This window comes from Sprattus sprattus (genome assembly GCF_963457725.1).
Source record: "Sprattus sprattus genome assembly, chromosome: 9".
In the NCBI taxonomy this organism is placed as follows: domain Eukaryota; kingdom Metazoa; phylum Chordata; class Actinopteri; order Clupeiformes; family Clupeidae; genus Sprattus; species Sprattus sprattus.
In genome coordinates, this window is record NC_137928.1 from 17,493,183 (window position 1) to 17,518,381 (window position 25,199).

The 25,199-nt window shown below is 41.6% G+C and overlaps 3 protein-coding genes across 4 annotated transcripts; 1 reads left to right on the forward strand and 2 right to left on the reverse strand.

The window, feature by feature from the left end:
• The first annotated feature begins 42 nt into the window (after positions 1-42).
• LOC308370495 (ras-related protein Rab-34-like) lies at positions 43-4,716 on the forward strand. Of its 2 annotated transcripts, none has more exons than XM_080845152.1 (11): positions 43-236; positions 829-892; positions 1,427-1,518; positions 1,643-1,711; positions 1,884-1,985; positions 2,078-2,142; positions 2,301-2,352; positions 2,453-2,534; positions 3,087-3,177; positions 3,514-3,621; positions 3,942-4,716. In XM_080845152.1, exons 2-11 carry the CDS (start codon positions 839-841, stop codon positions 4,007-4,009), a joined length of 783 nt encoding a protein of 260 aa, XP_080701278.1. In that variant the 5' UTR covers positions 43-236; positions 829-838; the 3' UTR covers positions 4,010-4,716. The 2 variants fall into 2 exon arrangements, with proteins under 2 accessions (XP_080701278.1, XP_080701279.1); XM_080845153.1 differs by having other exon boundaries at positions 1,646-1,711.
• Positions 4,717-4,851: 135 nt separating this feature from the next.
• LOC308370497 (adenine phosphoribosyltransferase) lies at positions 4,852-9,882 on the reverse strand. The gene is made up of 5 exons (XM_080845155.1): positions 9,690-9,882; positions 9,400-9,493; positions 8,553-8,699; positions 5,976-6,071; positions 4,852-5,453 (listed from the first exon to the last, which is right to left on the reverse strand). The coding sequence occupies exons 1-5, from the start codon at positions 9,810-9,812 to the stop codon at positions 5,302-5,304; spliced, it is 612 nt and encodes a 203-aa protein (XP_080701281.1). The 5' UTR covers positions 9,813-9,882; the 3' UTR covers positions 4,852-5,301.
• An 8,110-nt stretch (positions 9,883-17,992) lies between these two features.
• LOC308370498 (dehydrogenase/reductase SDR family member 11) lies at positions 17,993-22,235 on the reverse strand. The gene is made up of 7 exons (XM_080845156.1): positions 21,896-22,235; positions 20,638-20,847; positions 20,232-20,326; positions 19,935-20,064; positions 19,648-19,740; positions 19,475-19,540; positions 17,993-18,946 (listed from the first exon to the last, which is right to left on the reverse strand). The coding sequence occupies exons 1-7, from the start codon at positions 22,025-22,027 to the stop codon at positions 18,905-18,907; spliced, it is 768 nt and encodes a 255-aa protein (XP_080701282.1). The 5' UTR covers positions 22,028-22,235; the 3' UTR covers positions 17,993-18,904.
• Positions 22,236-25,199: the final 2,964 nt, after the last annotated feature.

The following is a 25,199-nucleotide window of genomic DNA, read 5'->3' on the forward strand; positions in this document are numbered from 1 at the left end:
AGAAGTGTGCACAACCTCTCAACTTAATCGAAGTCATCTGTCTGCCATCTCATCCACTTCCGTGGGCTAAGGTTTTCGTTTTTCCTGTAGTCTGCAAAGAAACCCATGGGCAGTGTTGTGGATATGCGCTGAAGCTGACAGAGGAGTCCTTCTGATTTTTTGGGGAACGGCACACTTCGTGTAGTGGAAGAACCACCGAGATTTATCCACGCGGACAGCGGGAAAGATTCATTTTGGTAGCTACGTCATTACTTTTTGAGTGTGAAACATCTTCCTTTCAAAGTTTTACAGTAACGTATTCCCGGGATTAAGCATCAGTTTATTTCAGTTAATGGAGCATATGTATCAATCTTTGTTGTTTTAGATTCGTTTCTTAGCATTCGCAGATGAATCCTTGAAGAAAGCTCTGTGTCGATTTACAGGTTATCTTTAGTTATTCATTTTGCCTACTGGTATTCATTCTGGGGTTGCATAGCATGAACAATGTTTCTTTGATTCGTTTATGAGCTAGGATACGTGTAATAGTAGGCTATCTCTTTGTTCTTCGAATTACTTTTGGGATTAACTAACGGGAATTAGCGCATCACCACAACTCCAAGGTGCCAAATGGCCTTACGTGATCATGCAGTAGTCAAATTTGGTCACAATTGCAACAGCCTAACTAAGGGAAAAGTCAAATGACAAATTCAACGCGTCTAAATGTTTTTAAGACACAGGGTAGCCTATTTTTTGTTAACTATTCCTAAAATACATCAGTCATTTTTATGTATTGCAGAGGCCCACATAATGCATCACTCTGTCTGTCCTGCATATCCCCTCCTCTCACAGAGCTGCCGACATGAGTGTGCTGCCACCCATTCGGAGGGATCGGGTCATAGCCGAGCTGCCTCCGGTAGGCCTAGTGGATTCTCTGACATTAACTTCATAAAGACAATGCAGAACGGTATTGTTCTTGTAAATCAAATAAACTCTGCACAACAGTGCAGGTACACTCTCTCACTCTCTCTCTCTCACACACACACACACACACACACACACACACACACACACACACACACACACACACACACACACACACACACACACACACACTCACATTGTGTAACAAGTCATGAACAGGTCAGGAGACGCGCGCGCGCGCACACACACACACACACACACACACACACACACACACACACACACACACACACACACACACACACACACACACACACACACACACACACACACACACACACACACACACACACACACACACACACACACACACACACACACACACACACACAGAGTTTGTGTTATGTGCCTTGGACAAATCATTAGGAACACACATAACAGGGACAAGTCAAATGAATAACACACTCACACTATATTTGTTGCTGGCTGTCAGTATGCTTTACTATGCTACTCTCCTTTGTTCCAGTGCTTCAGCAACGAGGCTGCCCTGCACACCAAGGAGGAATTCCACCCCAAAGTCAAGACAGCGTGCCAGGAACAAAAGACTGGCACAGTGGGGTGAGCTGGAAACGTATTACCAACACAAAAAGGACACAGAGCAAAGACTGAAGCTATTCCAGGAGCCTGTTTTTTATGTTTGAAATTAAATCAGCTAATTCTTCACTCCACCCTTTTTGTCTAGTAGGTTTAAGATCTCCAAGGTCATTGTCGTGGGTGACCTGGCTGTGGGCAAAACCTGTCTGATTAATAGGTAAGCTGACCAAAAGCGTCTAGGCTTAATATTTGATAGGGGGTTGCAAATTGTTGAAAAGCTATAATGAGAAGCCTGTGCGAGACAAAGGCTTTTAACCCAAACCTTAAGCCACCCATTTCCACCTTCCCTTCACAGAAATGTGTAAACATGCTCGTGTTTTTCATTACAGGTTTTGTAAGGACACTTTTGACAAGAACTACAAGGCCACCATAGGCGTGGACTTTGAGATGGAGCGGTTTGAGGTCCTGGGTGTCCCTTTCAGCTTGCAGCTGTGAGTGTTTGTGACTAGACGCTTAAATTAATACATAATTTTTTGTCTGTGTCCCACAGTACTGGTCATGACCCCCTTTCTATTTTATGTAGGTGGGATACTGCAGGGCAGGAGAGATTTAAATGTATTGCCTCTACATACTACAGAGGGGCTCAAGGTACACAAATTAAGTTCTATGGCTTTATATTACACCACTATGAGGTCTGTGTCTGATGCAGACATATCAGACAATTCAAGGAAATTAAGTTTACCAACTGAAAGATTCTAATGGGTTTGAGTTTCAAAATCATGTTTTTGTTTTTTTGTACCTCCCAGCGATCATAATTGTGTTTGACTTGACGGATGTGTCATCGCTGGCTCATGCCAGGTGAGTCATAGTGTTCCTGCCCTTTGTGCATTCACTCATATCATTCTAATGTGCTGTTCCTCATGGAATGTAAACCTGGCCTCTTTGTCTCCCGCCTCAGGCAGTGGCTGGAAGATGCGATGAAGGAGAATGACCCGTCCAGTGTGATGCTCTTCCTGGTTGGCACCAAGAAAGACCTGAGTGTGTGTGGTTTGACATTCCATTCCTGAAGCTCCGTGCCTGCGGCGACAAACGATCTCACTTTTGAGTTTTAGCAGCGTAGTCTAGGCTCTGCTGGAAATGTTTCTTGTGAAGGGAGGGTCTAACTTGGCAAGAGGCCACAGTCCTCTGACCACTGAGTATGCCGGGTCTGTTGGACACGCAGACCTCAAAAATGTGTTCTGTCTTTGTCTCCTGCAAGATCAGCATCAACCTTAGAAGGCAGACATGTTGCATTTTTTCATTGAACACTACTGTTTTCTCTAACTAAAAGTAGATAATAATAATAAAGCCTCACTGTTTACCCCCTTACATTGTGCACTGCAGCTGGTGTGAGTGAGGCCTCAAAGCCAGAAAGTCAATTTAGTCACTCGTTGTTCCTTTGTGGCTATGTTCTTCGTGCTGTATTTCATGGCTGTGTCATGGCTATCAGGAGTGCTGCCTGTCCTAAAATGAGCCCTGCGCCATCCCCCATCACCTTAACGGTGGTTGTTGCTTTGGAAAGGCTAATGTCTACTTCTGTCTTTCTTGTGCAGTCCCCTGCACAGTATGGTCAGATTGAGGAGGATGCTGTGCGACTCTCGGAGGAGATCAAAGCTGAGTACTGGGCTGTCTCTGCCCTATTAGGTCAGTAAGCCTTCATCACGACTCCTGTTGCTTTTCAGCGATGTCCACAGGTCTAGTGCTGTAGTGCCAGCACAGTGTTTGCATTAAGTTAAATGATCTTTGGATTCAGTTTGTGACAAATTACACCGCATTCAAATTATCAACTTGGTTAAGCTCTTGAGTGTGCATGTTTTCGCTTTCCTGGTTAAACGTCATTATGATAATAAAAGGACGACATGCGCTCAGTCATTTTAAAAGATCCTTTTGTAAATCTGTGCTTTTTTGGATGAATTAGATCTCCCGGGTTAATTCATGTCACCGGATAGCCATGTTAACTCTCTTGTGTTGTTGTTCCAGGAGAGGGCGTGAGGGAGTTTTTCTTCCGTGTGGCGTCCCTAACCTTCGAGGCCAACGTCTTAGCAGAGCTGGAGAAGAGTGGATCGCGACGCATCGGGGATGTTGTTAGTAAGTATTGGCCTAGTCTTCTCAAACAATACTCTCATTTCATTTTAAGCCGAGCACCAAAATATGTAAGCATTAAAAGAAAACATTCTTTCAAAGGCCCGGTGTGGTTGGACAACATCCAAGGTCATGTACATTTGATTTTGGGGAGGAATGTCCTAAGTGGTTAATTGGGCATTTTAACACAAACCATTTTTAAAGCCATGTCTTTGCTTGAGATTCTCTGCAGATTTAGATTGGAATGCAACAGAATGGTTTGATAAAGGGGGGAAAACCAGAATGGTTAAACACAGACTTAGAATTGCCTCTCTCATCTCTCCTAGAAATTACCAGCAATTCCAGCAACTCACACACAACATCCAAGAAGAAGCACCCTAACTGCTGCCAATGAGGGAGATCATTCTGGAATACTCACTGCATGCTATAAGTGGAGAGCACACCAAACCCAGACACGTTTTCCTTCCTGCATAGGAAAGGACTTAAAGAGGGGGTGACACAATGACAAGAGTGTTCACCTCTCAAAAAAATACAAAGAATTTTAGGGGCTGTCCAAAGATTGAGATTATTTATTTGATCTGTTTTTGTTCGTGAGGTTGGAATGTCAGCTGGCCTGGTGAGAGGTGATGTGTTTTTTTTGGTCACCGCCCTATTTTTTGTCCCACATGTGGTGAACCCTGAGAGTGTTATGTATAAGCATTTGAGAGTTTAAACAGCATTTTAAATATCATATAAATGGTAAGGAATTGGTACTTTGCAAGTGTGTATGCCCTAAAAATGGGTTGTTTTGTCTTGCATCTTTAGTCCAAGTTAAGTTGGTATGCTATGATTTCCTGTGGGTCCAATCAATATTTAGGTACAAATACAATGAGGGAGTTACTGCAGTGTACTGGGAAGTAATGTAAAGTTCCAATGGTGCACAAACTCAAGTTTGTGGAGAACCAGAGCAATCTATACATTACATATGATATGAGCTTACTGAGGAAAGTGGTAATTGTTTACAGCTTTAATAAGCCATCAGATGAGAGATGCAATACTACTAGTTAGGTTATTAGGATATGTAGTTGTATTAATATTTGATAGTCCCTCCATTTTTGCTTTTTTAAATTTTTGTCAAGTTATGCAAACATCACACAAGACTGCTAAAGAAAATAAAGAGATAACCTTTCTGAGGTAATGTCAACCAAGTATGTCTTTCTTATTATTGGTAATACATGTTATAAAAATTACCAGGCTAGAAAATCAAGTTCTTTGTTCAATATGGGTTCTCTATATCACATTACAGGTCATGGGTGAGGCACATCCACATGTAGTGAAGGCACTTAGTTTTAGATTCCTGCTTATCATTGTCAGTACCTAATATATAATTACATTTTTTATTAGCATTCCTTGTAGTTTTTATCAACACACATTTATTTTGCCTGCAACATTTTATGGCTGAAGCAACTTTTTAAAGAAAAAAAAATTGGCCATCTCTATTTAGAAAATCTATTTTGCATATAGCTCCACCTTGTGGTTGTTGAAAAAAAGGCACAATCCAAACATCATGTGATTGCTGGAGATACAGGCTCCCTTGAGAGATTGTTATCTTTGGCTCTGCCTGTATCTCCTCAGGAAAAGACAATGTAAGCTTCCCACGCATTTCTGACAGTCCACCTCTCTCATTCCCACACTGCGTCCTGGGGTTCACTGTTTTTTTGGGCCAAAGACCTTGAAAGATTCCAGGTACTGGCTGTCGATCTGAGACTGGAGTTCCTCTGGGATGCAGTTGGAGTGCTTATAGTTCTGCTTTATCCACTTTCCTCCCTCGCTGTTCTCAATGGCCACTGCAGCAACACCTACACCCATTACGAGCAGAATCAGTGATTAATAACAATATCATAAGTGTTATATTGTATTAAAGGTACCAGTTTGTCTTATAATAATTGGCATAATATTGCCCAGGTGGTACATAGCCATTAACCAGTAGTTTTAACTTTACCGCTATCACATAAACATTCTAATTCTCAACAAATCAGAGTTCTATATCTCACAGACATTTTTGACTGTGTTTGATTTACTGTGAAAGTGAAATATCAGAAAGGTTGTCATTGCAGCATTGTCACTATTTATTTGTGTAGTTTGGTTGTTTATTTGTTTGTGTCACAATAATGTTTAATTTCCCTCGGGATCAATAAAGTACCCATCTATCATCTATCTATCTATCTATCTATCTATCTGAGACCTTTGTTCCCCTAATATCCAGCTGTGACAGACCAGTGCAATCCAGAATACAGGTTGCTGGTACTTCATTCAGGCTGATGGTTTTTAAGGCTACCACGGACAACAAGGTTTTATGGTTCTAGTGACCCAGGACTCACCCACCACCGTGGCTCCTTGCTTCTCCATAAGCTGGATGGCTGCCTTCATGGTACCCCCTGTCTCAATCCACTGATCCACTATAAGTACCCTCAGGCCTGCAAGACACCACCACAGCTTTCATTGAACAGTGGTTCTTCTGAAAAGACTTAAAAAACTGATATATATAGAGATAATATCTAAGATATATAGAGATCACATATAAGTAATATACGTATATGTTTCCATTCATAAAGGTAGGTTATTAAGCTCTGTTTTGTTTTCCTACGTATGTGTACAGACAAGGATATTACTACAGAAAACCCTGCAAATGTTTTAGGTTGTTGTTGGTGGAAATTAAAACATATGCTTCTACATGCTCTCATATGTGACGGTTCTACTTCATGACTTTTGCAAGGATTTGCAGTATGGTATATCCTGTCCTAGAACCGGAAGTTCCAACACAATGTTGTTGTCATGGAAAATAAGGTGAATATCCAGCCCTAGAAATATGGGGAAACATGACAAAGCAGCCGCTGTGACCACCAATCATGTGGTCACCATAATCTCCCTAAAGGCAATCTCCTCATGGTCATCATTAACAAAGGAAATGTCCACACCCTGCCATTGCTCTGACACCTGGGGTCAGGAAATCAACTGGAGGTGATAGACATAGAATACGTATTCTATGTCTATGGTGTAATGAGACAGACACCAATTGTAGTAGGGGAAAGGGGGTTGGCCACTGTGAACCATCTCAGGCAATGGGTCTGAGAAACCTGATTATCATACAGAACAACAAATGGTTACCAGGCGCTTTTTTTGCATTAAAAGCTTAATTTACACGAATAGCCTAGGTCCTAGGTGGTAACTTAAACAGTTTTATATGGCTAGAGTTTGAGATGCTTGTTGTTCAGACCTACACTGCTGAATCCAGAGTATCTTTCATGTGCTTCGTTACTGCTCTTTACTGGACGAAATACATTTTCCCTTATTTCCAGAACTTAAATTTTTGAGGCACATAGGCAGAAGGTGGATGGTTTGTAAGATGGCAGCACACAGCATTCTGTAAGAAGCAAGGATTCACTTCATCAGTAAGAAATGTTCAGGCTACAGTATGAAACATGTTAAATATGTGAACATTGGTCTTGATGAAGGGAAGGCTACGTCATTCACAGTAGCATTTCAGACAGCATCATTGGTAAAATAACAATAACCTGCACGGTATCAAGAAAAAGTAAACAGTATGAAACATTTCAAACCAAATTTGCAAATGCAAGTAGCCTTGGCCATATTTTATTTAGAGACGTTAACCTGCATTAGTGTTTGTTTCAAGCAAGATTGTTTTTATAGCTTAGTTAGATTTATTATTATGCTTCAGACTGTGTTTCTGTATATTAACGCTAAATAATGTCCTAGCTTATCATTCAAGAAGTAAAACGTATTAATAGGAAAACGTATGATTATTATGCAAAAGTATTGTTGCATAATAATAATAATAATAATAATAATAATAATAATAATAAATACATTCATTCTTTTTTGCTACCTTACAGTGAACTATCAACACATTGATAATAAGGTCTAAACCCAATGATTTGCAACACGCACAATCCGTAGGGAACCTAATGGAACCTTAAGGAACCGTAAATCAAAACTTGTCTAAAACAAGTTCCTTGGGTAAATTACGTGCTTACGGTTCTGCGTCTAAAACGACCCTAAATCGTCCTTAAAGGTAGTTGGCTGTCTTTGTAGATTTGTAGTAGTATGCACAAGAAAGGCCCCCATACTTCACTGACGGGTACATGTGGCCATCCTAAGTAGCAGCAGTTCTTTCTCTCAGGGATCTACCTTTTATTCCAATGTAACCAAGTGACAACTGTGGCGTATAGAGTTTCAATTGACAGGAACTTGTTCACTGAATTGGGGAGTGAAGAATGGCAAGAGGGGGCTTTTTAGTCTGTGTCCAGGAGGTCACTTCCTGCCGGGCTGGATGTGGTTGGTTAAACTGTATAGGCCTATGACGTCAGAAACTGAGTGAAGTCCAATGTAACCAGGTTTTCACAGTATCCAAATGGACCCCCAGCTTGACAACTGGAGGCCATCCACTGACGCACAGCATTTAGCAGGCTAGAGTGGTCTTCATGTGGCTTGCTCTGCTTTTGTTTAAGGCCTTTCTCATCTTGAAGTTGCAAGAGGTTGAGTTACAATTCTCACCAAATGAGTCAGGTAAGAACAATGAAAACTGAAAATGAACAATTTGTCACAAGACAACATCAGTGAATTATCACTAGATTTTTATTTTGAATGACTTTAGTTTGAAAGGTTCTGAGGGCCCACTGATACGACCATTAGTAAAATGGATCCTGTAATAAACCAGACCTTGCAGGAATTTTAGTTCTTGCCAATTCAATGACTAAAACACGTGCCGCTTAGTACATTCTCTATTCCTAAAACAATACTCCAACTGGGAGCTGGGGGGGGGGGGAACAAGAGAAAACATTGGCCATGCAACAGCGCTGGGCCAACCCATGTAAATAGTTAAATAGGTAGTGTAGGGTTAATGTTGACCAGCCCATATCAATAGTATAGCATGGTACCTGGCCTGAGCACATCCAGACGCACTTCCATCAGTTTCTCTCGTCCTGAATAGTCACTGTAATCTTGGGTTTGAGTTTCAACACACAAATGTCCTGCTTTACGGATGGCTAGGAAGCCTTTCCCAAGAGTGGTAGCCACGGCAGACCCTGATAAGAAATACGAGACATTATATCATATATGATGTGACATATTGTATATAAGCTTACAATGTACATAATTAAATGATATTATCACATACTGTATGATGTATGCGTAATATTTAAGGAGGGAGTAGTATAGGGAGTGTCTAACAGTAGTGAGCAACCTAGCTGACAACCATTATATTTCACAAGTTTTGTTCCAAGACCGCAAAACTCCATGGTTAATGGCCTGTGAAGCTTGGGGGAACAACAGGTGAGTTGATCTACCCTTCACATGACCTTGTGTGCCATCAAAATGAATCTTAGGATGTTATACAAACCAGCTACCTACAGAAACACACTACTGTAGAATCATGTAATGAAAACCTTAATCATTTTGATGCTGCTGAGATTTCCAGTTCAGTTGTCTGACTTATTTTTTGAAAGTATATGACTTATGGTTTGAGAGACAGACCCTAGAGAGAGAGAGAGAGATAGAGAGAGAAAGAGAGAGAGAGAGAGAGAGAGAAAGAGAGAGAGAGAGAGAGAGAGAAAGAGAGAGAGAGACCAACACAGACCGTGTTTCTAAATATAGTGAGTTCACCAGAGGGTTTAAATTTCTTCCTGTATCAGAGTGTGTGCTGTACTCAAAATAAAACACCCCCAGCGTATATGAACACATAAGATGTTGCATGTGTGCCAGCACCTTGGTTTCCCCCCAAATTACCTAGAATGAACCCCATGGCATCTATGCCAGCAACAATGTCAATTGACTCATTCTGGAATGGTTTCAGCAGGTCCTTCACACAGTCAGATAATGCCTTGATCAAACACAGTTAAACAGACACAAAAGGTACATTACTGTAATACTCAGTGTCTGCTGTTCTGTACTAGTACTGTCACTATTTGTGAACAGGTTAGTGATTAAAGTCACAGGTGCTTGAGAAGGAATTAACTAGATAGAAGTGTTACATGAAGACCACAACATGCAATATGCAAGAATACCACCGAGCATACCTGGGAGTTGCAATACAGCCTTGACGGGTCTAGCCAAGCAAATGCTGGTCCTTTGGTGTTAGGTGCCATGAGGGAAATATACCAGCCCTTTTCCCTGTCTTGTGGGACAGCCAAAGCGTCCATTCTTTAAGCTGAAGATCGAAGGAGAAGTCGACAGGCCCGCACCCCAGTAGGCCCGATGTCTAAAGCCAAGGGGGGCGTACTCCGTTAACATTTGTGAGAACACTCAATACTGCCCTCTGTGAGTTGTTCAAAGAAACTATTCTATGCGTTTTGTATTTTTAAAAGTTTTGTAAGCAGAAGTGTAAAGTTGCATATTAAAACAAAAAGACTTGACTAAGAAATATTTGCTTTGTCGTTGCATGCCAAGGACGTGTTTTTCCGCTGATGTTGCACTACCGACACAGGGGAATGTCACGTTCCTTGTGAATAATTTGGGGAAATGGGAAAATGATCTATTTTGTAAGTTTAAACTGTTCTTAATTAAATCTCATTGGATACGACATTTTCTTCCTATTGTTGTTGCTATTATTGTTATAATTGTTATTAAGAAGGAGTCGATCATAATTGTACTGCTTCCAACACAATTAATTTGGCCTAATTCGTCTTTTGAACTTTACCATCGTAACGTTATAACCATAAAATCAGAAAAATATGTTTCGAATGGTTTATGCAGAAATGTCTGCCTTGGCGGTGTTCTTACATTTTTGCCCCTTGGTCCACTGAAAACCAAAATCATTGTTTGCATTAAAGGTGCAAAAGTTCAGCCAAAAGATTAAACTAGCATTTGAATGGTCAGACATAACATTTGCTTGACAGCCGCACTGCCCGCACAGGTGCGTCTGAATCTCATGGGGCAATCAGTGATTTTCTACGCAACTAATTTTCTCTCCCAAATGTTACGATGAAGAAGTCGAACGAAGATGAGTTGACTCGTGACGGCACACATTCCATTGGACAAGTGACGCAGACCTGGAAAGTATCTTTAATACATTGTCTTTTTAATTTGGGGCTTTTTGATGGCATGCACTCCTGATCTCCTGATGTGTCTCCTGACTTTTAACCGCCGCCGGTTACACACCAAACAGATCATGGTGCTTTGTGACGCGTAAGTGTTTCAGTGTCTCCCAATTTGTGTGATCCACTGTTTAGGCAATTAACTTATGGGCTGCATCATTCTTCCAATGTATGGCCAAAACTGTTATAACACGCTTATTATAAAACAAAAGCACTGTCTGACTATGAGTAGGCCTATACTATTTATTTGGATAACATTTGAGTGTAAATGTGCTCTAGCTGGCGCACGCAAGGATTAACCTTGGTCGAGGTAGGGTGTAGGCACTAAATTCATAATAATGTAACGGGATTTTACGGCATTTTAAATCGCATGTTACCTCTGCTGATTTTGCATCATTTCCCTCCGCCTTCTTTCAATCCGATTGCTTAGCTGGCCTATTTCCTTCGAAGAAATCCTTTGTGGGCTGCTCACTAGCCCACGTGACTGAAAACCCCTTGCGCTGCACGATACATCGTGCTCAGGTAAAACCCAGTGTTTCCAAAGCAGATTAATTCATTTAAACATGCCATGTTTTACCTTTTCTCCCAATACATGCACAAGATAAGCTGTTGCTTATTTATTTCTGCAAGCAAATCAGAAACAACTTTTAAGTCGAACTATTTGGCAAATTTAGATGAACGCCGAAAATAAGCTTTGCAAAAAATTTGCGTGCATGCATGGACCAATATTTACACGGCCCTTCAATCTGGATTTTGTTCAAATATCCTACAATTATAATTATATAAGACTATATAGGATCCATGCTCATTAACATCCACATAAAGTCAGTCAGTGACACATGAACCACTCAAAGCAGTGCTGACAATCCACTCTAGGAAGTGGCCACAGTCTTTGCTGCACATCTTTGCTGACGAGGCGAAGTTATAGGCTAGCTACCAGCAGCAGGTGCAATGACAGACAATGGGAGATCAAGGTCTCCGAAGAGATACAAATGTTTTATTTTCTCCTTAGGTCTTTTCTTCTGCATCGCACCGACTTCAGCTTACATCTTAACTGGGTCATTTCCATTGCCTTTGTGGTATTTGAAAGATGCCCAATCTCGTTGGGTCGACAGAATCACCCCATCCCTTGTTACCATGGAAAGCGTGGTAAGAACCTCCTCCTTGCTGCGTCACTAAAGTAAATCGCCAGTTTCAGTGGGAAGCGGGGAACATAGGGGTAACTTGCGGTCAAAACTCCAGCCAGTAGTAGGCTACTTACAGACTTTACCAATCTTATTACTTTAATGTACTCCACTGAAATTTCAACCACAGTGTCATCTTAAAATCATAAAATGCAGGGGTGGGGCTTCTTTTTTTTAAATGTGTAACCCAATTCAATTGCCAGGTTGATTGGCCTTCCCCTGTCATCTGCAAGCAATAAAGCCAAACTTTACTGCTGCATATTGTTCATTGTTTAAAAGTATGTGGCGAAAGAATTGAAAGCGTTAGGCCTAATGTTTTTTACAATGCATTCCTTCACAGACGCACAGATCTAAGTTTGGATGCTTCGGTGTCGAATGCCGACACTTGTCCATCCAGGAAAGGGTTAATTAAATGTCAGACCACTCCCATTATCGACCGTCAACTTTATTAATACTCGCCCTGTTAACCGCTCCCAATAAGTCGACAGCAAGCAGAGGTAGGCAGGTTGCGGTGCTGTCTTGGAGCTGGTGGTGCTGAAATTGCAGCCTGCAGCGATGTGGTCGGTATTTTTCGTGTTCCTGTCTTACTTAGACGGGGAATTCGTTAAGGCAGATTTTCTAAGCAATTCCCTGGAGGCAGAGAAGGAGAGTAAAGAATTCTTTTACTTGCTCAACAATACCCTGTGCGCCAAAAGGTCAAATGTCGGAGAGTACCATCTGCTTCAAGTGTCGGACGGAATTGAGGAGGTCCGTTCCGTTCACGATGCCACCGGTAAACTAGTCGACTGCGCCTTAGCAACAGACCAAATGCAAGTGAAATCTTTTATGTATGTGTGCAAACTGGGACTGAGAGGTCAGGTCACTATTCCTACTGCTTTGAATCCTAGTTTTACGGACATCACTGAGGTGAAGTTAAAGTGCCTTCAGTTAAAATCCAAGCGCTCCACAAGCACCAGTGAACTGCCATCAAATGAAGCTCGTGAGAAAGAAAAAGTTGCGGGGAAAGAAACTTCAATGCTGCGCAGATCCAAGCGCGGCTTTACCTACCCTGGAACTTTGTGGTGTGGAGCCGGTAATAATGCTGATCATTATGACCAACTTGGTGAGTTTACCAATTTATCCCATAGGCTATTTAAAACTACTCGGATGCAAATGTTTGATGCAAATGTCCCCTGAGCAATAACGCAAATAGCTGAAACCTCGAACCTGTTTGAAAGTGTTACTGAGTTTGCCTGCGATCTATCTTCAATGATTCAGTTGGCTGAAAGGACTTGGTCATTTTCAGGGGAATTCGCTGAGACCGACAAATGTTGCCGCGTGCATGACTACTGTCCCCACGTCATTCATGCCTTCTCCACCAATTACGGCTACACCAACTTCAAATTCGTTTCAATAAGCCACTGCGACTGCGATAACGCGTAAGTTCAACACACGCACACAAAACAGCACCATGACCTGAAAGCGTAGTATTAGTGTGTATGGAGCAGAAGTCCTTAAGATTACATTTCACAGTGAGTATTACCAGCTAATCTTTTTAAAATCATTTCACACTTAACAAAAGCAACTCTGTAAAACCATTCAACATTAACCACATTTCGTTTGAATTTTGAATGCACATTCTGGTGTGCTTTTGCTTTAATTAATCATCAAGACATAAAGCATGAATTAATGTCCCTGGCTGCTCTTTGTTTTGCAGAATGAAAGCATGCCTCCGGAATGTGAATGACTCTTCCTCCAGGATTGTTGGACAGGCATTCTTCAATGTAATGGAGGTGCCCTGCTTTGAGTTATCCTATGAGGAACAGTGTGTTGAAAGACACTGGTATGGAGTGTAAGTATCTCTGTGTGAACTCACTGTATCCCGATATATAAATATAACAGTCCTGCAAAAGGAAAATGTTTTTTGCTCCCCTCCATAACCTCATTCTGTCATTTGCCTTCTCTCTGCCACCCTGTAGGTGTAAACAGTACGACAAGGTGCCGGTGGCTGTGATGAAAGAGTCCATATCTTATGATTTTGGCGGCATTGATGTAATTGACGAGCTACCCTTACCGCCTCTTCAAAAGGCGGTCTCTCCGGAGCCTGGTTCAGAGCCAGGGGAGACTACAGAGGGTGCCGGCACTGCACAGTCTACCGCCTCTGCCTCGCAGACCACAACCCCAGAGGCGCCCTCGCTCACTAATGTGGTGAACGCTGCCGAGGACTTCATCAAGGTGCTCGCCACCGTGTCCACATCGCAGGGCTCCTCGCCAGACACAGCCAAGGAGGAGACACAGAGCTCTGAGAAGAAACGGAAGAAAAATGCCGGCGGGAAAAAAAGGAAAAACAAAAAGAGGAGAGGAAAGGGCAAAGGCAGGAAGAGAAAACAGAGTTTGGAGACAGTGGTTAAAACAGACGAGGGTGCCGTAGGCGCTCCTTCTTGCCACATCACGGAAGAGGTCACCAGGAGGACCAACGTCATCGAAGACCCGGCAAGAAAAACACAGGTGGAGGCAAATGTGGACAACTTCATGGGGAGCGAGGTGGACCGGGATGCAAAAGAGGAGCTGTCGAACAGCATGATGAGGGACGACCCTGAGAGGTCAGCAGTTGTAGCCTCATCAAGCATGCCAGTGGATTCAACAAAACAAGAGTCGCAGAAGGACAAGGACAGAAAGGAGAGTGCGCTTTCCCCCACAACATTTCCCACTCCCACTGTAACCATAAGCATTATCAAAACCAAGACCCGCAGAGAGAGAGTCAGGCAGGGGCAAAATAGGCAGAGACATATCTTGCGAGCCATTACATCCTCCAACACCCCCAAACTTCCCGAAAGCATAGTAGAAAATTGGTCAATCACAACGTCTGTCAGAGATGGCAGTGATGGCACCATGGCTGAAAGAGGGCAGGCTGAGGCTGCAGGACAGCTGAGCTCAAGCACCCTGGGAAATGCAAGCGAAAAGAGACCCGTTGCCACGACAGCAGGGGTGCCCACCACCAATCCCCTCCGAGCCAAAGGGCCAAGGTCAAAAGAGAGAGGGGGAAGAAAGACAGCAGGAAAAGTTATAACTCCTTTTGAGCCGGAGGGGCCTCATCAGACAGACAATGAAGAAGAACCCACTGGTGAGACTCCGGCAGTTTCAGCCACTGAGGTGAGCACACTGGGGTACTACGTAGTCCCCAAAAGACTGGACTACCTGAGTGTTACGAGACCGGTCCCCCCCACCATCAGTAGAACCATAGAGACTTCCCGGAAAGGCAAGCGGCACAGGTCAAAAGAATCCAGAGAAAGGAGAAAAATCAGTCACATTTTCAGTACTACTTTCACCCCCACTCCCAATGACACGGCTCCTGTAGTACAAAACTCAGACAAAGCTGACTATGAAACTATGGTTATCCCTGGTATGAGTGCCACCATGATCCCTCCCCAGTCTGACACAAGCACTTTGGCTCAGCTCAGGCCAACCATCAAGGACACAAGCACACAAGAAACCACACTTTTCTCACTGACCGGGATCCCCCCCAGCGGCCCTCCAAAACCAAAACGCAAGAAACAGGAGAGACATGAGGGGAAGAAAAGAAGAAAGGTCATTGCTGTTCTCTCGAGTGTTTGAATCTTAACTGTTGATCTATAGCTCCACTTAGGGCCTTAAACATGGCCAAATCTTACCTTTGTTACCCTTACATGAGTGTTGATAATGTATACAGCTGTTTTTTTACCATTGTGGATTTAGGTCTGTAAAATCTGTGTCACTTGTTGTTATCAGATTTAATGAAAAGTGTGAAGCAATATGAGAAAACAAAAGCATATGCAATGTTAACACAGGGTTTAATAAAGCACTGAAGCATGATTGCTTTTTCTTATGACTGTAATACAAAGTGCACAACGGCGGCCCAAATACTCATTAATGTGCACTGAATGAGGGCTACTAATTGCCTAAATGAGCAATGCAACAAAAAATTCTAGTCCCCCTCAAAATAATTTGATATACATTAGTGCATCTTAATTATTCAATCTCCTTACTGGTTGCCCGCTATTTCCTTTCCTGCTAACAAAGCAAGACACCACTGCATATATAACATATTTGTTTCCAGTAATCTCAGCACGCCAGAATCTGATGTTTGGTGGGGAGACTTTGGCCCCACCTCTCCAACAGGTCTCTCTTTCTCCCTCCTTCTCTCTCTCTCTCTCTGAGGCGACTCAAAGAAAAGGGTCACATTCTTGACAAGGGGATAATCTGCACCCAATGCCTCCCTCACCCTCGACTCTGAATGAGCATTAAAACACCAAGCACGGCAGCCAAAAATCTCCAGTCAGCTGACCCTCACATGTTCTCAGCAGAGCAGGGCGGACACCATCCACAGGATCACCATAAAGGGGCCTGGTTGGCAACTTTACAAAGCACTTCATAAAAGGGAAAGAGAATACTATTTCACTAAGGTCAGTCCCAGACAGTTTGACGCACGTCGACCAGCCATAGTGGTGTACTCCCACCAACCCTGTGTGTAAGATAGCTGAGTCAAGAACTTAGTGTAGCAGGTCACACAGCCTAACCCCACTATTTTCCCTCCCTCCACTGGCGTGAGGGCGAGTGAAATAGAGAATTCAAATCTACCCATTGTTTATTTTCTTTCACCATGGTAAATGGTCTCCATGGAAATAACCTTCTCAATAACATTCTCTGGATTGAAGGCCAATGGCTCACACTTGTTGCGTGGCACACAACTCGCCACCATATGCACTAAATGACACTTTTTTGGGATCATCATGTCATTTTCCCAGACCCTAGTGACAATACCAGCATTCACAGGGCCCTTGGCATGGCAGCATGGCTTTAGTACTGTAGAGGCCCCACTTGGATTCCACACAAAGCATAACATGGTCATGAAACACTTCCAATACTTCCTGTACCCTGTAGGATGACTGGGGAGCTGGGAGGTAGGACAACACGACCAGCACGATCACCACATCAGTGAGGCCCTAAACAGACAAGTGTGTGGCTTCTGTAGGAAACGCGCAAGATTAAAAGAACCAAAGCACTTCCTGTAGTGTGTAACCTACTGGCAGGGTGTTGCATGCAAGATGGATGCAGAGGCCTTTTGTGTGGGCCCCGACCCAGTACTGAGCCTTTAGTGCAATCCGCACGTTTCCATTTGGCATGCTCCCCCGGAGAGAAACAATGAGCACTTCATGTTTTCCTCTACTGGCCTGACACACTTTTTTTCACTACTGTGGTGTGTGTGTGAACATGACCAGTTTCTCCAATGAAGGGGTTTTCATCAGTGTCAATGAACCAAAGGAAGCCACGCAGAGCCAGAGAGTAGCTTGAGAATTTCTTGATCTGTGGAAATGCACAACAAATGGACACTAGCAGCAGCCGGACAGAAAGTGTAGCCAGACGTGGGTTCAGCATGGCAAACTATAAGTCAAGCAACAACTGGTAAAGCTCTAAGTATGTAGAAATTAAAAGATGTTTTAACAAAGAACAAAACAAATGCTTTAGACAGTTTATGTAATTATATGATCCTTGTAAATATGATCAAAGTAATAACTGTGCTGTGATACACAGTACCACCAGAAAGTGTTTATCCTGCCACAAGGTATCCAAACGCAATCACAGAAAAATCCCATAATTATAGTTGGCCCCTCATAAGCAACATTTGAGTTAAATTACCTATTTTAAACAACTCCATCTAGTGGTAGAGTAGTACAGTGTCATATTGACTTTAGCAGGTCTGGTACAGCCTGTAATTTGGCCCAACTAGACTAAGCACTGGTAGGAACGTTATTATGTTCCTGATTTAAAAAAATAGCCAGGCTTCTGTTAGCAGAACAGCCAATCACATTTAGTCAAGGGGGCCTCTCTCTTTCAAACAAACTGTGCACCCACATTCACCAAGTGACAAACAGCCCACTGGCAAACTTCAATGCGTGGAGAATGTGAACAAGCCAGCTGAGATTAGAGAACAATAGAGAGCGGACTTGTTTTTTTTCTCCCATGACACCTCTACTCTACAACTTTGAATGATAGTCTCTGGAAATATCGTATGGCCAATCTCTGTTTCATCTAAAAATAAGACAAAAACTGACATCCCAGGCAGGCTGACATGATGCAGTGAGCTTTTATTTATAGCACTATTATCATTTGTGTTACACATTTTTAACATGTCTGGATGTTGTAGTGATGACTCCAAAAACTCATGCATTCCTTTATCAACTTTGCTGTATTGTGTGCCTGTGTATGTAGTTGTATATATAAACAGCTACCAGATGTACAAAAGGAAAAAAAAAAAATACAAACATGCGGAAATCAAAACAATTAGCAGCTAATTTCAAGGGAGATAAATCAGTATTTAGTGGTTTAACATCTGTCTTGAATTCTATCAGAAAATCTGATATTTCACAGCCAAATGCAACTAGTTGGACAATAAATGCAGCCAGTCTAAGGGAATTATCAGCTAAGAAGCCTTAACACCTTAACAAGTTGCTATTTATTCCACCAACTTAAAAAAAATACATACTATATGAGGCCATTCGATTTTGCACTGTCTCCTGACTTGAGGTATACATGTACAGAAAGCAGCCCAAGACCAAATATTTGAGTGGTATTCATCTTGCTTTTTCAGTTACTGGAGTGAGAGTTTACAGCTTGTTAGGGAGGTTTGACCTTAATTCATTGGCACTGAATTCTTGATCATCCCGGCTAATTCATTAGCAACACTCATTACAATATCTTCTTAAAAATAAAGTTGACTCACACCGCAATGTGACTCAGAATATGTACCATAAAGTGAAAAATGAATCTGAAACCTACATTATACCATAGCCCAAATTTTAAAATGGTGGCCCTGTCTCCCATATTCCTATCTTTATGCATCACACATCAGGGTTCCACCCTTAGGCACGCGTAGCCCAAGCTTTTTTACAAACTCCCTCACAGATCTCTTTAAGGGGACTCTCAAGGTGGGCAGAGTTAGACACGCTAGATCCCTCCAGCAGATCCTCAGGCAGCAAATACACTGCCTGCACATGGTTAGGACACCTGTTCAACTGGCCTCATCAATATGTCCCCAATCTAGATATAAAGAGAGAGAAAGAGAGAATGAAAAAAACTGTTGAACAATATGTTCCATGAAGCCAGACCCTGAGGAAACGTATTACTTAGATTTCCACTCAGCCCTGGCATCTCATATAACACAGATAATAATAATAATAATAATAATAATAATAATAATAATAATAATAATAACAATATATCCCATTTATATAGGGCTTTTCAAAGTTCTCAATGACGCTTTAAAGTAGATTAATGCTGACAGGCAACTAAGATGTCTAGTGATATCCAAGTTCTGGTTGAATCTTGGACTGTGTGATGGTTAAATGTGTGCCACATTACAACAACATTACATGGAATCAACAGCCCAAGCCTTGTTATGGATGAGATATACTAAAATCTACCCTCTCAAAATTGAGAAATTGCAACTATTTATCAAAGAATATGCGATTTATCAAATCAATAAATCTCATCTCTGCATGCAAAATTGTACAGGATAATCAAATTACTGATCTAATGCAAGTCATCCTAAAACGTGCCTATCCTTACCTGTACATGAGGAGGGGCACTTAGGGCATACACCACTGCACTGGCTATGTCTCCAGCCTCCAAGCACTACAGACAATGGGAAACCAGCAGTAAATTAACATTCAACTGAATTATCACGTAATGATGAACTGACATTTGAAATCCACTGAAATGTGATGGATACATTTGCACACCTTTATACTTGCATATGCTGCAGCAGCTTTTTCTGGATCATCACCATGGAGACGGAAAGCAAATTCTGTCTCTACTAAGCCAGGTGATATGGACTGTCAGGGGAAACATTTGTGCATTATTTTACACTGGACAAATAAAAACAACGGCAAGACACATCAGTCACATCTGTCAACATTAACAAATGAATGGGGATAATGCAGAAACCTTTGTCACAAAAACTGAACTAAATGCTACCTAAGCATTTATTATCTAAAACACAAGCACAAGCTAACCCTGTGGTTCTTACAGTGGCTCGTATATGGGTTTTCGCCTCCCGGAGCTCCTGCCGGAGTCCCTCAGTGAGTGCGGTCACAGCATACTTGCTGGCACTGTAGAAGTGAACACTGGCACTGGGAACTACCCTGTGTCCACTCATGCTAGAAAAAAGGAATACAAAAAAAAAACAGGTATGGATTACTTGACCTGCTGCTGGTAAAATAACCCCTTGTTATTTCACCTACTGCTAGCGACATGAGGCCAATTACTATTATAATGTCTGTTTCCATTTGCTGTTTCACCAGCTTAGGAATGCAAGGGCACCTACCTGTTGATGTTAATGATGTGACCATCATCAACATTTCTTTCCTTCATGGACTGGTAGGCCTCACGTGTGCATATTGACAGAGCAAGAACGTTGACCTAAAGTATTACAGATACAGCAAAGCAACAATAAATTAACATTCACCCAATATTGTAACTGAGACATAACATCCTCAGATTATATCATTTTAACGATCCCTGGGAGTCATCATTTCTCATCATGGCAATAATTTGGAAACAGAATTCAGTAACATTCAGAAATGAAATCTATCCACTGGCTTTCTTATAGATTTCAGAACATCTGATATCAAAAGAGAGCACTTGTGAAAAAGCAAGTGTAGACACTGAGATTATTTACTTTACTTATACTCATATTTACTAGACAGATGCTTTGATCTAAAAGGACTAACATCCATCATAGTCCTCCAGCCCTCAGTTTTGCCACTCAGCAGTGGCTCAGGGTGAGCTAGGCCAGCGTTGTTGATGCACACGTCGACACCCTGATGCAAGGTCTTGATGGCAGAGAACATGGAGAGGATCTCCTCCTCGTTGGACAGGTCGCATTTGTAGGGAATGAGAGTGCCACTCAGTCCGGCACTCTGACATTCTGCTGACAGTTTCTAAGGACCAGGAAAATAAGGGTGGTCATTTTAGCCATTCATGTTACAGGTGTAGATAGGAGACTATATGAAAATTGGTGTCCAACACTACAATATCACACCCAATATCATTACATTGTGGGCAACTAAGCAGACTATGCTGAATATCCTGAGACCTCGAGAAAGCCACCTGCCCCCACCTCCTACATCGATGTAAAAATCTACCATCACTGGAATGCTATGGGGCCCCTCTGTGGCTCAGACTGAGATCCTATTAAATATCCAATAATAAGTCATATTTTATCTCACCAATAAGGCCCGTGTCACTAAATCTCTGGCGAACATTCGTTAACATTCAAGTCTGAAAAGTTCTGCTCAGACATGCACCATCATGTCATTAGGCTCGTTGTCTCCAAATATGAACAATCATTTCAGTCGCTACCTTACATGGCTAGTTAGGCTAACTAGCCACCTAGCTAGGACGTTGGTTTTATCTGGCTTTCTTGGTCAATGCCTCCAAGCTAGCAAATTTGAAAAGCGTCTGCATATCCATGCCATTCGAACAGCAAAGTTGAGCTAATTAGCTTTATAACTATGCTCAATAGCAACGTTATAGAAAACATATAAAAATCATATAGAGTACATCTTTTCACGTTACTTGGATTGTTTGCGAACTGCTGAGTGATTTGTTAGGAGTCATGTTTAACGTAACGTTACGTAACAATTTCAGCTCAGCAATAACTTTGCAAGGCCATAGATACAAGCTAGCTAGCCAAGTTTTCTGTTAGCTCATATTAGCTAGCTAGTTAAATTAAAATAACTTAGCAAATTGTACAAAAACAAAAACCGTTCATGTTGATGATATAGCATTGCTCTACGTGGCATCGAATATGTAACATGACAAGCCACTGTCGCTTACAATTAACTTTGCATACTCTGCTAGCAAGGCTGTTCACAAACTTTGTGGATTATATGCCATATGACAGCTAGCTAGCTAGCTAGCTAGATAAAAGCATACTGACTACCGTCGCAAGCTAAGTTAGCTAGCTGCTTGTGCTAGATAACCAACCTCTATCTTCTCAACGTTCCTAGCGCAGCCGACCACCTTCATGCCATGTCTGACAAGAGCTTTCGCTATAGCCGCTCCAATTCCAACGGATGCTCCAGTTACAAGAGCTACTCTTCCTTTCCACCGCTCCATTTAGCCCAAAAAGTCAACAGTCTACAATTTAACTTGACACGGACCTGCTCACGATAATCACGCCAGTGTGAACCTTGTTGCGTGTTTTAGTAAATAATTGTCAAAACGCTGCACGCCCACACTATGACGTTCCATAAAGTAACATTCCATCTTCCGATAAATTAGATTAAACTATACAGTCGACGTTTTATGACTTCTACAGAGTGATAAAGTTCACAACGATTCATATTGATCTGTAGGCTATTGACTAGACGGAAATGACCTGTCAAATAATCGTCTTGCAGGGTTTTATTATTTATACTATGTGTGTCTATGAAAGTGTTGACATTTCTAACTGTAAATGCACAGACTTCCTCTCAACTCTTGTGCTGCTCTGAATCAAAAAACACCAGGCATCAGTGAAACAACTCTGTCCGTGCCAGATGAAGGCTGAATCCGTTCCAGCTGATATTTGGTGATAAAGGCTATTGTCCCTTAGCCTGACGATGAGTTCAGGCTGGTATCCAGGCTAATTACAGTGCATGAAATGCCCTGTATTGTTATTCCTAGGCTTCTTCTTCTTCTTCTTCTTCTTCTTCTTCTTCTTCTTCTTATTCTTGTTACCTTTTTCTGCGATTAATTCAGCCCGAACCGCTTAACGTAGAAACTTCATTCAAACGTTGTCGCGTAGGTCTTGTAAACGACACTTATGCTATGTATTTTTCACTTTTCAAAACTTTATACTTTTTAAGATATTAAATAAAAACGAATCGAAATTTTCCCATTGACTTGCATTGGGCCATTATGACGTCATAATAGGGTCTTTAAACTGGCTTGCACCTGTGCTTTACTGACAGCTGCGCCAAATCAAAGGAACCTCTTTGTCCCTCTCAATTTAACTGTAACTACACTGTAAAAAAAGCAACTTGTATTTGTTGGCCTAAAACAGTACTTTATGTTGGTAAAACTTGAAAATATATAGCCCTCTTTGTTGTGACATGCGGGAAAAAGCCAACTGTCCGTTGGCACTTTACAATTGAAGTCTCATTCTGGCTGTGCTGCTGTCTCTTGCTGGAGTCCAAACAGGTACGTTTTAAATCAACCTTTAATTAAATTAAAATGATGCGCGAATTTTATTCTGAGTTGTGTTGTGCATTAGGCCTATGTTGTACGTCGTTTAATGGAGAAAGCGACCAAGACATTTACACAAAGCTTTTCAGTCATTAGAGAAAGCTAGCATCAGTCAGGCAACCTATTCAAACAGGACAGGCATGTTATCTTCTGACTGTTGGTATTGTGTTAAAGTAACACAATGCAACAATTATACTTCAGGATTATGGTTAGGATAATCAGTTTAACCTAAAAATAACAGCTTGAAAAAAATTGGGGCGCTACAATGACTTTTAATATAGAGAATTGCATCCGCGCCATTGCTATGCAGGGTCTATAGGCACATAACTTCGTTCTGTAGTTTTGCCGCCCAACTTTCCACTGTCTGCTGAACTAGTAAGCTTATTTGCCATCTTGCTTTGTCTTGTGTTGCACTTGCTTGACTGTGTAAGGACAGTTGTTGAGTAACTAGTTTGTAATAATGTCAAAGTCAGCACATTTCAAGAGATTTCGTCAGTTTTAGCTGATAGCATATAGCTAGCGTATAGCTATTGATCCGTTGTGCTGCTTTAATTCGTGTTTGCCAGCTTGTTACAGATACAAAAAAGACATTAGGGTATTAATGCTAACTCAAAATTGTGGTTGCAACATTAGCTGACATTTTATGCCATCTTTCAGAAGTGTAGTGTTCCTACACAGTGGTAGTCATGCTCCGTCTCTGCTCCAGGTAGCAGGTGAGCAGGCTGGTTTAGTAGGGACAGAGAGAGCGCGGGGCCAGCGACAGGTTGCTGCTCGGTTCTGCAATTAGTGTGCTGCCTGCCCCACCAGTGGCGGCTGCTGATCTTTCAAAGAGGGGGAGCTCATTTTTTGGGTACATCATACAAATATTAGCATTGTCTGCCATCGTGTGTAGTTTGTTACCTGGCTAGTTCACACTTACGACCAGTGGCGATTTCTTTAAAGCTTGGCTTCCCCTAATAGGTGGTGGGCCGAGGTGCGATTTCGTGCATTTTAACGTTCCCTGGATATGGAGAAGCCATGTTTTTGTAAATATGTTCTACGTTTGTATTCACGTTTAGACAAAAATTGTTGCCACTTGCAGTTATTGCTTATTAAGTTGTTATCGATAACTTTATTCCCGAGGCAAATGGAGAGGGCAGCTACACTTTGGGTCCGATAATCGTGACGTTTTGACGTTGTTATCCAATCGCGTTCTTGGAATTGCTCCAGTGAAGTTAATGAGCAGTCCAACAACACTGTTTACATCTTTGTCCATGTAGTGTGAATTGTGGAATATATAGGTCATTTTTAGACGTTTTTGATTCAGTTTTCAAATCGAGGTGATATAGCGGCTTTTTCTTGTTAAACAAAGGGTATTTTAATCTTAAAAACAAAAAGACATTGCTCTGTGGGGAGCCTTTTCATAATGTTGTCAGACACTGATAATGATATGAGCCTGTCAGTGACACAAAAAGCACCTCCAGTGGATATACCTTCACAGTGAGCAATCGTAATCGTAGCAATCATTTTGGATATTGAAAAGGACAGCTGCCTGCATGTTTACTCTACTTCTTATATGTCAATTACATCTTGTAATGTTTCATGCAACTCTTGTTTCAGACATCTGACATCTCTGCACATAGACAAACTGCAGCTTTAAAGGGCCTTCCCTTGTAAACATTTTTTTTTTGGTTGGTTTTTCTGAAACATGTTACATGGTCTCGATAGTTTGCATTTACTTGCCCCTTTTGGAAGGGATTTGATACAGTATAAATAAAACAAATGTTTTGAATGTATATGTTGCGTCTGTAATTATCTATACATTTGATTAGAAGTTCCTGGTTATAAATTATAAAGTTGAGTTACATTATAAACTATTGCAGTGTGCGATTTTAAATTCCTCTTAAATTATTCTGCTAAACCCATTTAAAGTGAATTCTGTATAAGAACTCATTACAATGTAAAATTATAAATTACTACAATTTACAGGACAGTTAGCTGAAGTGAGGATTTAAAGTTATTACAACGTTAAATAATAAGTTAGTACAATTTAGGGGAGAGTTAGCAGAAGTAAGGATTAAAA

What these genes read in the sequence shown, in the direction of transcription:
- LOC308370495 (XM_080845152.1), top strand. Translation starts at nt 839, where the DNA reads ATGAGTGTGCTGCCACCCATTCGGAGGGATCGGGTCATAGCCGAGCTG. An exon ending in AAAACCTGTCTGATTAATAG is followed by an intron (nt 1,712 to 1,883) that starts GTAAGCTGACCA and finishes TTTTCATTACAG; the next exon opens with GTTTTGTAAGGACACTTTTG. An exon ending in GGCTGTCTCTGCCCTATTAG is followed by an intron (nt 3,178 to 3,513) that starts GTCAGTAAGCCT and finishes TTGTTGTTCCAG; the next exon opens with GAGAGGGCGTGAGGGAGTTT.
- LOC308370497 (XM_080845155.1), bottom strand. Translation starts at nt 9,812, where the DNA reads ATGGACGCTTTGGCTGTCCCACAAGACAGGGAAAAGGGCTGGTATATT. An exon ending in GGCTGTATTGCAACTCCCAG is followed by an intron (nt 9,494 to 9,689) that starts GTATGCTCGGTG and finishes TGTTTGATCAAG; the next exon opens with GCATTATCTGACTGTGTGAA. An exon ending in TGCCATGGGGTTCATTCTAG is followed by an intron (nt 8,700 to 9,399) that starts GTAATTTGGGGG and finishes ATTTCTTATCAG; the next exon opens with GGTCTGCCGTGGCTACCACT.
- LOC308370498 (XM_080845156.1), bottom strand. Translation starts at nt 22,027, where the DNA reads ATGGAGCGGTGGAAAGGAAGAGTAGCTCTTGTAACTGGAGCATCCGTT. An exon ending in CACATCATTAACATCAACAG is followed by an intron (nt 20,065 to 20,231) that starts GTAGGTGCCCTT and finishes CCTTTTTTCTAG; the next exon opens with CATGAGTGGACACAGGGTAG. An exon ending in CAGCATATGCAAGTATAAAG is followed by an intron (nt 19,541 to 19,647) that starts GTGTGCAAATGT and finishes CATTGTCTGTAG; the next exon opens with TGCTTGGAGGCTGGAGACAT.